Here is a 15,186-nt window from a genome sequence, read left to right on the forward strand (position 1 = left end):
TTTAAGTAAGAAACAAATCTTATTCTTGGTTATGGTTTACTTTAACAGTATAGTAATATACTTAGCTTTAAAAAGCTTATAGCAAAAATATTTACCTTAGTCTTTATTTTTTTTCTCTTTTGAAGGCTGGTTTGAGTCTACGGAAAGTAAATAGGCACGTAGATTTCCCACTGGTTTTAGACTTGGCACCATTTTGTTCTGCTTCTTGCAAGGTACACATTTTAAAATCTATTCTTATTGTACTTTAAAAGCTGCTGTTGTGCTGAGCACAAGGTAAACTGGATTGATTTTATTACCATGATGCCTTTCTTTCCCAGAGAAATTCTATATTGAATGCTTTAAAATAATATACTGAGATTGGAATCTTAACTGACTGAATTCATTGATGTGAATGGATTGATGTAACCTAGTACCAGTTAAGCTATAGTACCCTGACTATTTTATTGCGTCTAACAGCATTCAGGACAAGTATTGCTGCTTCCATGGTAACTAGATTCAGTCAATAGACTCTTGAATATTTTTAATAGATTTATTTCACCAGTGGAAATGCTGTAGCTGTTTGCCTCTCAAAATAGTATTGTTTAAAGCTAATTAAGATATCTGTAACAAAAATCATGAAATAATTTATTTTCTGTGTTTCTTGAAATGCAGAATGTTACAGATGGTGCAAGAGTGCTATATAGTCTTTATGGAATAGTGGAGCACAGTGGGTCAATGAGAGGTGGTCATTATGCAGCATATGTCAAAGTCAGGACACCCTCCAAGAAACTACTGGAGCATATTTCTACCACCAAAAATGTTCTAGGTATGTACAACAGAACCTGCTTTCTCTGCGAATAACACTAAAATCAGCCACTGGCTACAACTCCTTAACGTTAATCGAATTTATTGCAATTAATTATTTTGGCTCAGAATAGTCTGTTGTTTGTATGGCCACACAAATCAATTCTTTTTGTTACGTTACACCCAGTACATGATATACTTCTGTATAATTCCACTTAGAGCTGAGTGAATATTGGAATTTTGGTTAAGCAGAAAACTGATTGAAAGAAATTTCTTTTTCTAGTCAAAATTATCCACTCAGAGGAATAGTTATGTCCCCTAAAATGCAACTATTTTGGCAAATTTGTTATTTCAAAATACCAGTGCAAGAACTGCACCCACAAGAATTTAAATTAAAAGTTCCCTTTTCAGCATCTTATTTCTCCTAGGTGTGTTAAGGTTGGAAAATTTTTAGTGCTTTCAGTTCTGGAGCAGTATGGTTTAATGTGAAGGGCAAGGTACTTTTTCATGGAGGACATAAAATTTGTCATGGGGATTCTGTTGATGTTTTGAAAAAAGCACGCCTGTTCTTATTAGTATGTTTTGGATATGTGGACTACAGAAAAATTCTAAGATAGAACCTGTTTGTGAATGATTTGTGGAGGCAGGACTGAGTTGTCAGAATAAGGAAAATGTATTTACTGTTCCCCTTCATGGGGAAGCATGGGAGGAGGGAGAACCAAGCATATACTTTGTCTGTCCTGTGTAGTATCACTCTGCACTTGAAGGTTATTTCCCAGAAGTACAACATTTTGAAACAGAAGTCTCCCTCAGTCCTGTGTTTCCCTTGAATGATTATTAGAACTAGTTAAATCCTTTGTGTTCCTAATTTAACACTGGTCAGCTTCTGAAATAAGATTTTTCCATGTCAGAATGGGTCCTGGGTGCTGACATAACTTGATACTAAAACTCAGTCTTTTTGCTTTTTGAATAAATATGAAAAAAGTGATGGCAGTGTAAATTTATAAACATTATTTTTCACCAGTTTCTCTTATGGCATTCTTCAACATGTAGATTTCAGACAAACTATAAATACTGAATTGCACTTAAGTCATGAGTTACCTTCATGGTAAAAATGTTCTCAGTTTTTGAGATTTCCATTGTCTTTTTGATGATAAAGTGAAACACAAGAAATACAACAGGCTCTATTTTTGTATTTCAGGTTTAAAAGAAACTGTGGCAGCATCAGCAGGACAGTGGGTATACGTTAGTGATGCTCATGTTCAGGTGGTTCCAGAATCACGAGTACTAAATGCACAAGCCTATCTGCTTTTTTATGAAAGGATATTATAATTTTCACCAGTTAAAATTAAAAAGTGGTAGTGATTATTTAGTCTTATTTAAATGCTGCAGTGGTAACAGTACCTGTAAATATTGTGCCTTTATCTTGTAGAGAATTTATCATACATTGACTCTAAAGTTCAGTCAAGCTATTACAAATATCTGAATGGTTCTTTTAAAATATGCACTTTGCCAAACATTTAAAATTCCTGGACTCATTAAAATACAGTACAGTTAGGATGTGAGATTATGTCCTATCCTAGTGAAGTCAGTGGAAAGTTTGTTCTCAATTTTAAATGAAGATAAGCTTTCGCCCATAGTTCTAGAACTGTAAAGAATAAAAATACTGATAGTGTTAAGTGCCTGGATTTCCTGGTGTACAGTAAGAATATAAAGTATTTCGTCTTCTTTGGGATTTATTCCAGACCCCTCCCATCACTGGGTTGGGTGTCTGCCGTTAATATTTCTGCAAATAAAAACATGTTAAAGCACATTGCTTCCAGATGTAACTAAAGGAAAGCAGTACTTCCAGATGTCTTTGGGTAATGCTGCAGTGGGTAATGCTGCAGTGTAATTTCCTGATATACTTTTGGGAAAAGATTGGGAAAATACAGCTTATGCAATGTTACAATGAATCCTCAGATACTCGGTGCCCTCTGAGCTGTCTTCAAGTGGCACTAGTATAGAAATTTATTCCTGTTTTAGCATAAATATTTACTACTGTGGTATGTATATAGTCTCTGAGGTATATGTTTATCTCTATATAGAGATACATATATACACACATACTATATATATGCACACCATAAATCCATCAATATATATTGTCCTTTTTACCTACTACAATAGAACAATTGCAAATACTTCTATATTTAGTAAATTTTCAAATTCATCTTATGATATATGTACAGCATATAGTAAGCTTGTATATGAATATGTATGGCATTTAAGTATAACTGAGTAATTCTGTTACTTTTGGTTCTAAACATGAATTTCTTTATCTGTTTCTGAATACTTTTCTCACAGGAGTAATAAACTATAAATTATTTTTGCCCTGTGTGTGTGTGAGTTGAACAGTAAATGGTAACTTTTGCCTTCTGATGCATGTCTGGACCTTCCTTTGTCATTAGTAGAGGACATCACAGCTGGTTCCTATATGCTGGCTCCTGTTCATACTGCGATTGCCCTGTTTGAGTCCTTACTTCTTTTGATAATTCCTCACTTCTCTCCCAGATAGTAATACATACATTTGAAGGCCAAAACCTCACGCATTCAATAAATTCATTCAATAAATACAAGTTGAAGTTTAGATGCACCCTGTCCAACTTATTCTTTGGTAAAGAAAGTAGTAGCAGCCGCTCCAGTAAGTTCAGAGTCAGAAACAGGTATGAAACTTTTTACAGGAGAATGCATTCTGTAAAAATGAGGTGTCAAACAGGTACAGTTGTGGCTTTAGAATGAAGAACTTAAGAGAACAACATCCACGCCTTTCAGATTTAAGTTTTGTATTTCTGAGTGTATCCCTTAAGACCGTATTTTCTTGTGGTAAACTTTGGCTCCAGCGCAAGTTGTTGTACAAATATGCATGTAGAACACCTGTTATAGTTGGGCACATTCTTTATCAGGATTTGTAAAAGAAAAGTTCAGAGCATTCCAGGAAAACAGGGATGTGCATCCTATATTTGCTAAAGTGTTGAACACATTCTAGACTCTATTCATGAAGGAGCTCTTAATTCTGCAACTGCCAAAGGTGTGCACACTATTCAAGAATTACAGGTTTTTAAGAGTTTAACTGAAGGGCTCAAATGTTTCAGACTCTCCTTGAAATATCTTCTGCTACTAGACTAGAAATCGATTAAAGCCTACAGTATCTGCTCTTCATAGAGCTATACCGTATCGTTATGTTTTTGCAGCAGAAGTGCAGTAGCCTGCCCCATCAGGGGCCCCCACTGGCTTCTTCAGCTAGGCAACATTAAGCCTTCATGTACATACCTTTACCTTTTCTTTTCATCCACCCTTAATCATAAAATAATGTCTTCTCATCCCATCACTTGGGTTCCCTGAACTAAGAGAACTCTTAATGGAAGAGAGGTACTGTAATCATAGTCCTGACTAGATGATCTCCGGAGGTCCCTTCCAACCTTACCAGTTCTATGATTCTATACTGGCTGTATCTATAGATAGCAGAATAGGTATCTGAGAAAAGCTAAAACTTAGTCTGAGGAAGAGAAGACTGAGGGGGAGATCTTACCAATGTGTATAAGTATCTAAAGGGAGTGTGTCAAGGGAATGAGGACAAACTCTCTTCAGTTGTCTCATGCGAAAGGACTAGAGGCAATGGACAAAAACTGAACCACAGGAAGTTCCGCCTGAATATGAGGAATTTCTTTGCTGTGAGAGTGACAGAGCACTAGAACAGGTTGCCCAGAGAGGTCTGGAGTCTCCTTCTCTGGAGCTATTCAGCACCTGCCTAGATGCAATCTGAGCATGCTTTAGGTGACCCTGCTTGAGTAGGTGGGTTGGATTAGATGATCTCCAGAGGTCCCTTCCACCTTACCCATTCTGTGATCGTCTGAACTCCGGAGCAGTTCTGTGCTGCCCAGTCATGAGACAGCCTTTAAAACAAAGGCAAAGAAAGCGAAGTAAATAGTTCCACAAACTTCAGTAAGTAAACCTAATTATGAGAAGTGTTTGATTTGTAATAGAACAACTGGAATCTCTACAAAAGTTTCCCCATAGCTGAGGCATCAAAGATGGTATCAGCTGAGGTAAGAAATTAGTCCATATTGCATAGTCTTTTTCCTCAGAAAGAAAATTATCTTTAGATCTATATAGCATTACGCTAAATTTGGATGAAGATGACAAAAAAAGTCATGGGGGAGAAAAATTATTGTACTGACCTGTCTATGCCAACATACAGAGAGACAGCACGTTTATATAAGCATGTTCTAAGAAAGTGGGCTGCAAATACACAGTGCTGAAGAAAAAAATAAAAAGCTTCTCTGCCCCAAATGTGTGCACTGTAATTGTCTTTGATTAGAAAATGAAATTACATTTTCCCCCACTCCTATCTGCACCTTCAGGATGTATGAAGTGCCCTTACTTACAAATTCCAAGTGGTAGCAGGTGAGAGTGGTTTATTAATCCATTAAAATGCTGAAATGAATTAACTTCACCATTTGCTTCTCTTTTGGACTTTTTCTTTATACTAACACAAACTGAATCAAAGGGACATGAAATTAATGCATCTACATTCTCATATTAACCCATTATAGAATTCTTATTTGAACATACCAGTAACAAACTAATATTTGAAAATTAAAAATTTCTTGAAGAGAAACTTCAAGATGTATTGAAGTGGGGACAGAGAATGCATTTGAATACAACTTTTATGTTAGGAAGAATTAGCAAATATAATACTAGTTTGGTTTTGGCTGTACCCTATCCATATTTACATATGTTGGGATGGACATGAGAAGGATGTCACTGATTTTCAGTAGAAACAGTACAGTCTAAAAGCTTTTGTATCTATATACTCTGTTTTAGGGTATCATTTTGCCTGTTGTTTTAAGTGTCCGTATCCCTCCTCTTAGTACATAAATGGCAGAAATAACGAAAAAGTGATTATTCAAAAAGATTAAACATCTATTTTCTCTATAAACTGAGTTTATAAATTTTTTTTTCCAAACAGAAGTCTGTTAGTGTAAGTCAAAACATTTCCAATGCACAATGTTACAGAAGAAGTCTAGATGAATTAACTTTTTATAATAAAACGTGGAATTCATTGTAACTATTCTAAAACATCTTGGCATATATTCTGTTTACATAAATATTTCTATCTTCATTGATAACAATACCAAACCAGTAGTGTTAAGAATGTTTTTTCCGTCTATTGCAGCTTCTAATATTTTTGTAGTACAAAATATGCTAGTACTGCTTTTAAAGAGAACAAAAAGCATTTACTTTGAGTATGTTTGTGACTTTTTAACACCTCATTGGTTGGCTCTGTTAAATTTTTGGTTTTGAACTGCATAACCTGGGACTGCTATGAATTCTGTATCGTGAAACCTCAATGTCAAAGCCACCAATTCCTTATTTAGCCTTTCTACAAAGTCAAGTTCTATTATCTGCATGGGGATAATCCCTGATGTGCTCATACGTGGTTGCACAACCAGTCAGCAATCTATATAATCAAAAAAAATTGTTGCTAGGTCTGAAATACTCTGAGCAATAAATCAAATACATTTGAGTTTTTCATCTTTTGTTCATTTACAGGGCCTTAGATGCAGATTCTGTTTGTATATTAAAAAAAACCACACACACACAAGAAAAGGTCTGATTATTTTTCCACTCTATTTTAGGTACTTTCATATACTTCAGAACAAAGACATTTATTTTCTATTCATTTTGTCTTTTACATCTATGGTATATATTATTTGACAGATGTATGCATAAAACATTCAGCCATTTGGAAAACTGTATTGTCTAATTCTAAGCTGTATGTTGTACAGTTGAGTTCACAAAGCTGCTTTTTTTAAAAAAATAAATATTTTTTTCCTTTCACCTTGTGTGATAGCTTCACTGCATGTAGAAGAGCTCCCCAGATGCATCCATATCCTTGAAACTTAAGGTACACTACTTGTTTCCCACTGCATTACCATCTGTGGCATTGCTCAGAGGCTGTAAGAGTTTGTTTCCTTCACAGAGTCATGTAAACCTGTTGTAAATAAGACCAGGACCTACACTGGATCCCTCCCATCCCCAGTTTCACTAGTAGCATAAAGCTTGCCCATGCATAAAGTACCACTCCAAGTTCCCAATTGTGCATTAGGGAACACGACTCGTACTTGAGACTTCCAAACCTTTTTTGTTCATGGAAAGCATTCTTGATCTAGCTATGTCTTACAATACAAAGGACAAGTCTAGACTACCTCAGTTAAAAGTAGAGTGCAGCATAAATGGTACCAACAAATCTTAAAAATAAAACCACTAAATGAAGTAAAGCACAAACTTCTTGAAACTTTGAATTTTCTATACATTTATAAAAGTTAATTTATTCTGTTAATCCATTAATGTTGCTTTACCAGTGACAAAACCAATTATGGAAGTTTTCTGCATTTTCTTCAGATGAAATGAAGGAAGTGAGGGAAGTAATCAAGGTGAGTGTCAATTAATATACTAGCTAATGAAAATTTCTGTTCAACAAAAAGCAATGCAACTGCTAATATTAATTCCTTTGCCTGCAAAATCAGCCCACTGTCCATACAAGAAAAACTGTTTACCAAAGATGATTTTGATTCATCTTCACACTTGATAATACACTGATAACATCAAAGGTAAATCTCATGAGAGCACAAAATTTAATTTGGGTATTCTGAAATTATCACACTATTTAAATTATTATTAAAACCATTAAAACTACTTGCAACTATGCAGGATGAGATATTCATGTATTTTAATGCATGATATATATATTATATATCAGTTATATATATATATATAATAGATATATAACAGATATATATAACTTGCTTTTAGGCAAAGCTAATCACAACACATTTACAGGCCCGACAGGGGAATGAGAAGTCTGAGTCAGTGCTGGCAGACCGCCCCAGATGAAAAAGCTACCATCCAGTGAGCGTGACTTGTGAGACAGGCATACTCACCAAAAAAATGGATCTTTTGAAGTCTGCAGTCATCTAGGTGAACTGAAATGAGCGCAGGAATACGTGAACTGACATTACTGCAAGTATCTTAGGCCTGTATAAAGGCCTCACGTACTCATCCGAAGGCCTTACGTCCTCGCTCAGGTCCAATTCTCTGGCCAGCAGGATCTGTTGAGGCCACATCGCTGCAGGCTCCCGTTCGCTAGGGCGCGGAAGGGGGAAGCTTCACGCCGGCGGCCCCTCGCAGCACAAACCGCAGCAATATGGAGAGGCAGTTGCGTCTCCCCTCCTCCCCCCCGTTAACGGCCGCAGCCACCCAGCAAAACCACCGATTTGCCTCAACCGCATTAAAGCTCCCTGGCAGGCGGGTGCCCAAAGGCTCCTCTTACCCTTTTGCCACCGAGGCAGCGCCCGTGGGGCCGCCGCCGCCGCGTTACCCGCCCTGGGAGGTGGTTTCCGCCGAGGCCTGGCCGGCGGCGCGGCGGAGGAACAGGCAGCGCCGAGAACGCGCCTCAGCCACCGCCGGTGACCGGCGACCGTTGGCCACGGGGGCGCGCGCGGGGCGGGGCCGCCGCTGCCGGCCGCAGGGGCGCGGCGAGGGGTGCCGGCCGGCACCGCCGCGCCCCCGCCGCGCCGAGACACTGGCCGCTCAGGGCCCCTCTCCCCGCGGAGGCGGAGGCGGAGGCTGGCGGCAGCGCTCGCTCGCTCGCTCGCTCGCTCGCTTTCTCTCCCTCCCTCCTTCCTTCCTTCCCCCTCGCCGCGGCTGCCATGGAGAACGAGGAGCGACAGGAACTTGTGTGGCTGCCCTCAGTAAAGATGGCGGCTGCTGGGCGTCGCCCGGCCGCTACCTAAGGCCAGCCGCTTCCCGCCACGGAAACGGGCCGCGGAGGAACAGGCCGCCCGCCTGCGAGCCCTCACCAAAGATGGTGGTGGGAGGCGTTCGCGTTGTCCAGGGAAGGGTCAACAGCGTGACGCGTTTTACTTCCGGGTGAGCGCCGCTAGGCGCCATATTGTCTTGTTCGTGAAGACGAGGAGCGAAGGGGGGGAGAAAACGGCCGTGAACCGATAGTAACGGCAGCACCTGCGGCGGGAGGCGGGGGAGATTGTAAGTAGCGGTGCGGGCAGCCCTCGCCGAAGCTCCTGGGGAGGGGCTGGCGGGTATGAAAGTGGCCTGATCGGCCCCTTCACTCCTCCTCCCCCAGCCGAGCTGAGCTAAGCAGGGAGGCGTTGGAGGGTGTTGAGCGCTGTGTCTGGAGCCGCTCGCAGTGCGTGAGGAGCGGGCGGCCCCGCACCGCCTCCGGGCGCAAACTCAGGTGCCTGGACGCAAAGGAAAGACCTTAGCTCTTCGCCGTCCCCCGCGGCCCGGGCGGCCCAGTGCGCATGCGCGGGAGCGGGGGGACAAGAGGCGCCTGGGGCCGGGAGCCCTGGTTTTCCCCCGTGCTGCCCAGCGCGCATGCGCCACCGCCGTGGCGGGGGTCCTGGGGTGGCCGCTGGGGACGGGTCCCGTTACCTGCTCGTGCGCATGCGCCGGGGCTCCGCGGCGGGCGGTCCCGGGGCTGCGGGGTGGGCGCCGCCGGGCAGGGGCGCCCGAGGCCTCCTCTGCCCGGTGAGCCCGGCCTGGGAGCTTTCAGCCCTGGAGTGTGATGGGGAAAGGCCTGTGCAGGAGACACGTAGCCAGGCCACGGAGCAAGTGTGCAGCTTGGCCAGGGAGTTGTCTGATGGCTGCTTTTCAGTTACTAACAAAGTAGTGCCCATGAGTGCACAGCTGAGAACATCTGCTCACCTATCTAGTAACCCAGTTAGGAAGCAACGCTTGCTCTAGGATTTTATAGTTGACTGTATTAACAACCTGGCTTGTGCAGATAAAATCTCTTTGTGGAATATTTGTGCTATTTCATGAGCATTCAGGAGTTCATTCCACTGGAGGGCTCCAGAGAACTAAAATTGACATTATCATCACATGCAGCAGCTTTGTAAGACACCTACACCTGGTTCTATAGCTTGGCAGTTGTTCCTGAATGGAATAAAGAATTGATCTTTAAACAGTCCACAAGTTTGTGAGCCTTTCTCCATTAAGCACTTATCCAGACAGATTTTAAGTAATTTCAGACAATTGCATGAAGTTCAGTGTTGAATTAAACATGGATAAGATGTGCTAATCTGAACCTTTACAATTAAGGATGTGCTATCCCAACTGAAATGTGTCTATAGTTTCTGAAACAAGTTAATGTACAGAGTAATCTAACAACATAGGTTGTTGTTCATTTCATCTATTAAAGTCTTACCTATAATTGTTTGTCTATAAAAGACCATTTTTGAAAGTTATGTGAGATAGGAAATAACAGGTGATCTAAAGGATTTATTTTAAAGTAAATGATCAGCAGCATTTTAAAGATGCCAGATCAGTCTTCCTTCAAAGCATAAGGTAGGTCTACCAGTAGACAATAGTCCTGCCTCATTTTACAAAGATGGGGTTACAAATAACAGTCTGATACAGCTGAACAGTTATATCATTTGCAGGAGTAAGAAACCTCATTCCAGTTCTAAAGTTGTGCTGAGCTGAGAGCTGCCTCTCACGGAGGTAAACGGTGCTGTGGCTCATGCTAATTGCAGAACTGAGTGGGAACTGAGAGCCTTGGTTTCATTGAGGGACAAGATGCTAGCATTATTGTGAAGTGAGTAGTAAATCAGAAGACAAGCTACTGATTATTCATTTGTCTGGGTCAACAATGAACCTTATGTCATCTCCGCTGTTTTGCGTTGCAAGACTTCCTATACTGTCTTTTTCACATGTTGTGCAGGCTCCTGCTACAAAGATTGTTTTCTATACTTTTGGGCCCAGAGATTCTGTAGACCTTAAAAGTCCACAGATTCAGTATGGTTCCACAAATTCTCAGTGAACAGCTTGCCGTATCATCTGTAGTGATGTTGTCTTAACCATGGTTAATTTTCAGTTAAGCTCAGGATTATGCAAAAATATTATAGAGGCAGGAGTATCCACTCTCTTTTCATAACTGAGGTACATTGTGATCAGAAATCTGTCTTTCACAACAAATAATACAGAGCAGCTTATCTGTGGGTAGGTTTTATCGGTCATTCTTGCTTCTATATCTAGCTAGTCTGCTATCATTTGATAGTTACATTTGCTGTTGGGGGTAAAATCTGTTCACAACAGGGAGGAATACCTGTTTGTTTAGCTGTTAGTTCTTGCATTTTGTTAATTAGCTGCTGGTGCCATTTCGTCCAGAACGTGTCCTTCAAGAAGGAAGTTGCAGATGGACAGTGCGTTTCAGGAAAAACAATAATGTGTTACCTGTCTATCAAAGTCTCATAGTGGATCTTCTATTGGAATGATATGTGCACAAAGTAATCAGATCAGATTTTTTTTCCAAACTTGGTAGAATTTTGACTGAAACTACTTAATTGTTTTTAGTAGTAGTTTGCAGTAATGAACAGTTTAACAATGGTTTCTGTGCTTTATGGTAGTCAAAGTAATGCGTGTCCTTATTTCTTCAAAATACAAAAAGTAAGTAAATGATATGTTTTGCCATTTTGTATCTTGCCATTTTGTGCTTTTAAAAAAGATTGGCTACAGTTTAGCGTAGCCACTGTAGATTTAAGTTTAAAATAACAGAAGTTGGAAGCCTCACTCTTTGAATGACTCACTGTAGAAGTTTTCATAGCACTCTTTTTAATTTTGGCTTTTGTTCAGTCTACTTCATCTTAGTAGTACCATAAGCATTAGTCAGACATATGAACCAGATTCTGGAAAACTTTGTAGATACCAGAAAAGCAGTTTTCTTCATTTCCCTTTATGTTTCTGTATTTTGGCTCTTGGTTAAGTATTTGGAAAACCTGTATTCCTCACTCTGAAAAAGAATAGCTTTTTTGTTGTTTTAAGTTCAGTGAAGTAATTAAAACTGTTTTCCAGCACTGTAGTGATACTCATATATATATAACTATAAATAAGCTGAAAGATTTTATGTGTCTTTTGATTTGACATCTTGCTAGCAGACCCCAGCACTCAAAAATACATTGCTGTTGTTTTGGTATCTCAGAAAAAAATACATAGTATCTCAACATTAAATATCAGCAACAACTTAGGTCATGCCATAGATACTATAGCAAAGTCGTTGGTCACATGTAAATAGAGTATGTGAAACAGAGTAACAGACAGGATAGTTATTCTAACTTTTTCAGAAGTATGCAATTACAACTCACCTCTGAAACATTTTACTTTCTGATCAGCAGTTGAATATAGTATTGTAGCAAAGACTGGTTTCATCAGGTAAAATGGAAGCTGGTATGTTTTTTTCTGAGTGATAATCCATGTTTAGTTTGACTCAGAGTGAATATGTCTGCAGCACTTCTGTAGTAGCTCCTAGTGTTTGTACACAGTGCATTGGGTGGAACATTCTTCTGTACTCCCAGTTATTTTCAGCTGCTTAGATGGACTAACTACCTGGATCTCAAACATTAAAACATGAAGGCCATCTGCTGATGATTTGTATGGTACCTTTTTTTTTTTTTTTTTTTTTTTTTTTTTTTTGTATAGAGTGGCTTGTTTCTCAGGGTGCAGAAGACATTTCTTCATTTTCATATCCCTTTTTAGTCACACCTATTATATACAGATTCATGCAGTAAAGCAGTATTTACTCCATAGAGACACAGTCATGAAGGAGGTGCTCCACTTATGCTTCCTTCAAGTTTAGAGCACACTAATATAGGTATTCTTGGAATTTATACAGTCTGGGTGCTTTACTGACTTTGGACACCAGCTCTATTGGAGACTGATGGTAGCCAAGATGGTCAGGTCTTTGCTCTTGTGAAACTTGTGAACTGTTGAGGGTGTGGGGGGTTTTCCCTAGAATATTTAAGCATGAGTCCTTCTAGCCTTATCAGTGAGGTCTAGGTTATTATGACCCTGATGAAGCAATAGCATAAGGAGAGAAAGGCGGAAAGCTGGTTCTTTAGCAAGAGTGTTCAACTTGAATTCTGCTGGTGGTATTTATCTGATTTTTGTCTTGCTTTTAACTACACTGCGCCAGGTATTGTAAAAATATGAGTAGATTTATCCTGCTTGCAACTGGATAGTTCTGCAGAACTCATCATGCAAATTTGCCACCAACCTTAAGTCACTGTGCTAAAACATCACAGTATCAATATTCTTTTGCAATAACTCCCCCAGAATGAAAGGAAAAGACTGTACATTAGAACAGGACACTGCGCGAAGGATCAGAGATCAGATTGTGGATTTTAAGGACCTTTGCTTCCAAGAGCTCTTCATTTTTCTTAAGGTCCATCTCCTGAGCCTAAACCCATGTGGGCCAGAGATGCTCTCCGAGAAGTATGTGGTGCTTTTGAGATCCTCCTTCCCAAGCTGTGGCTTGGAAGACCTACTGCAGCTGTGGAATTCAACAAAAAGAATCGACCAGAGACTGGTTGATATATTTGCTGCTAGAAGCACTTACATTATCTTGAGCTTATGCCAAAAGGTTACCCAGTTAATGACAATGATTATGAAATAATTTTAATGGGAATTAAGTAAACAATGATTATTTTACTGTAAGCTATCTGTTAGGGTCCTTCCCTTCAGCTACTCGGTAGACTTAGGCAAAAAGTCATGGCTGCAGTGGCAGTTTGACTTAAAGGACATAAGGAGGTATTTTTTTTTTTAACCTAAATATTGACTGATGAAAGGAACATCAAAAAGAGCAAGCCTTTCTTTAAAGACCATAGTTGTGTAGGGGTTCTGGGTACATGCTGCCTGCTGTTTCATTTATTTTAGATGAAGGATGCTTCTTTGCAAAAGCAGAGTGTTTGCTTGTAAGGGCTGCAAGACCAGATCTTTTTTCACCAGAGGAATTTCTACAGAAATTTCTATGTATTAGAGCTCAGATTGCAAATAAAACTTCTCAGGCCAACTCACATCACATCTGGAGTTGTCATTCAGAGATGATAAGTAACATTATCAGCAGGGTGATGCAATGGCCTCTCTTCTGCATCAGAAAGCATTTGGTTACTGGCACTGGTTCAGTAGGTTCCAAAATCATCTGTCGTTAGTCTGCTTGTTTAGAAGTTTGAATAAATCTGATTGCCAGATTGTGTCTTTGGAGATTTGGTCAAATGATTTGATGTCTGGTGTAGGAATTCTCAACTTTGATCTCTTCAGCTCATAACGCAACAGAAGGTATTCTACTAGGACAGCCTGAGTTGTGAGCTGTCCCCTTGTATCTTGAAGTTGAGATTGTGTGCGCTGCCTTTAATCTCGCTTCTAACTTGTATTCTTTGGAAGGTGAAATTAAATAGGATACTTGCTTTTTCTGTCAAGATATTTTGATTCCAGGAATTTTTCTGCCACTAGCCAGCAAGAATCCCCAGATCTCTTCCTCTTCTGCAGGAGCTGTTGTTACGTAAGTCTGTGTGACCCTTTTATTGAGGAGGAATATATTTTCACGATGATAGGAGATTCTTGGATTCAGAGAAATTTCAGAAGAAAGAGTCTGCTAGATGCACTCATCTGAACAAGTAGATATGGTTGATTCTCTTGATGATGCTGTTATGGAGTTGAGCTGACTTCATAAGCCTCTGTACTGCTTATTTTGGACCATCCGTGTGAAATGGAGTAATTTGCATTATCCATTAACTTGCAGGAACAGTTTTTGCTTATGTTTACGTGGAAAATTTATTAGTATTTTTCAGTTCTGTGGTCAGTGTCATAGGGCTTGTAATGAAGACAGTCTCTCCAGGAGGATGAAACTTCATCTTTTTAGAGTCGCAGAACTAACTTCACTCCCGGAGACTGCTCCTCTCTGTTATTGAGAGGTCCAACCGTAGTTACCTCTGTACAAGCACTGTTGAATTGGATGACAGATTTCATGAGCTTACACTATAAATCTGCCAAGGTAGAGTTGCCCCAGGAATCTGAGGGAGCACATTGGATCTCAAGCTCTGTTGGTGACCTTGTCTAAAAAAATGGCTCCATCTTTGACATCCATGAGCCACCACTAGGGCCTTCACCAAGCACTGAGTCATTGGGAAATCGTCCGAAAACTGTGTTGCGTTTGCCAGGATGGTGTCCCCATCTGTGGGAATGAGTCTGTAGCTTGCCTCAAGGAACTATGTTTTGCGGGGAGTGTGGGGGGAGATTCCCAGAGTTAAAAGAACGCACATGAACTACCACTCAGAACTCTGTTTTCTGGTAAGTAGCTTCTGTCTGTGTACTTCTCAGTGTGTGTGATGTGTCTGGACACGTCATGCAACTCTGTCAGAAAATACCTTATTTTGTGGAGAAATGGATAGGCTAAAGAAGATGGACTTTTTTTTCTAAAAGAACAGGTTAACAGTGACTACAGCTGGTTTACAGCTGAGGTGTGTGTCACAATTGAGGAAAGGAGAGGAAAGGTGCCTTTAAAAA

The 15,186-nt window shown here is 40.2% G+C and overlaps 2 protein-coding genes across 8 annotated transcripts in view; both read left to right on the plus strand.

Moving 5' to 3' along the window:
• Positions 1–3,204, plus strand: part of USP45 (ubiquitin specific peptidase 45) — a 57,029-nt gene extending 53,825 nt beyond the window's left edge. For all 5 annotated transcript variants that reach the window (XM_062572709.1, XM_062572711.1, XM_062572710.1 and 2 more), the window contains 3 exons: positions 126–212; positions 652–805; positions 1,985–3,204. In XM_062572709.1, the coding sequence (XP_062428693.1) occupies positions 126–212; positions 652–805; positions 1,985–2,115 (372 nt within the window). In that variant the 3' untranslated portion in view covers positions 2,116–3,204. The remainder of the gene's footprint in view (positions 1–125; positions 213–651; positions 806–1,984) is intronic.
• Positions 3,205–8,540: 5,336 nt separating this feature from the next.
• Positions 8,541–15,186, plus strand: part of PNISR (PNN interacting serine and arginine rich protein) — a 28,591-nt gene continuing 21,945 nt past the window's right edge. The window contains exon 1 of one of the 3 annotated variants that reach the window (XR_009957989.1): positions 8,541–8,874. The gene's annotated coding sequence lies outside the window, so the exon portion shown is untranslated. Of the gene's footprint in view, positions 8,928–15,186 lie in introns of all 3 variants that reach the window. The other 2 variants (XM_062572716.1, XM_062572714.1) reach the window with 2 other exon arrangements.

Source organism: Rhea pennata, chromosome 3 (genome assembly GCF_028389875.1).
Source record: "Rhea pennata isolate bPtePen1 chromosome 3, bPtePen1.pri, whole genome shotgun sequence".
Classification (NCBI taxonomy): domain Eukaryota; kingdom Metazoa; phylum Chordata; class Aves; order Rheiformes; family Rheidae; genus Rhea; species Rhea pennata.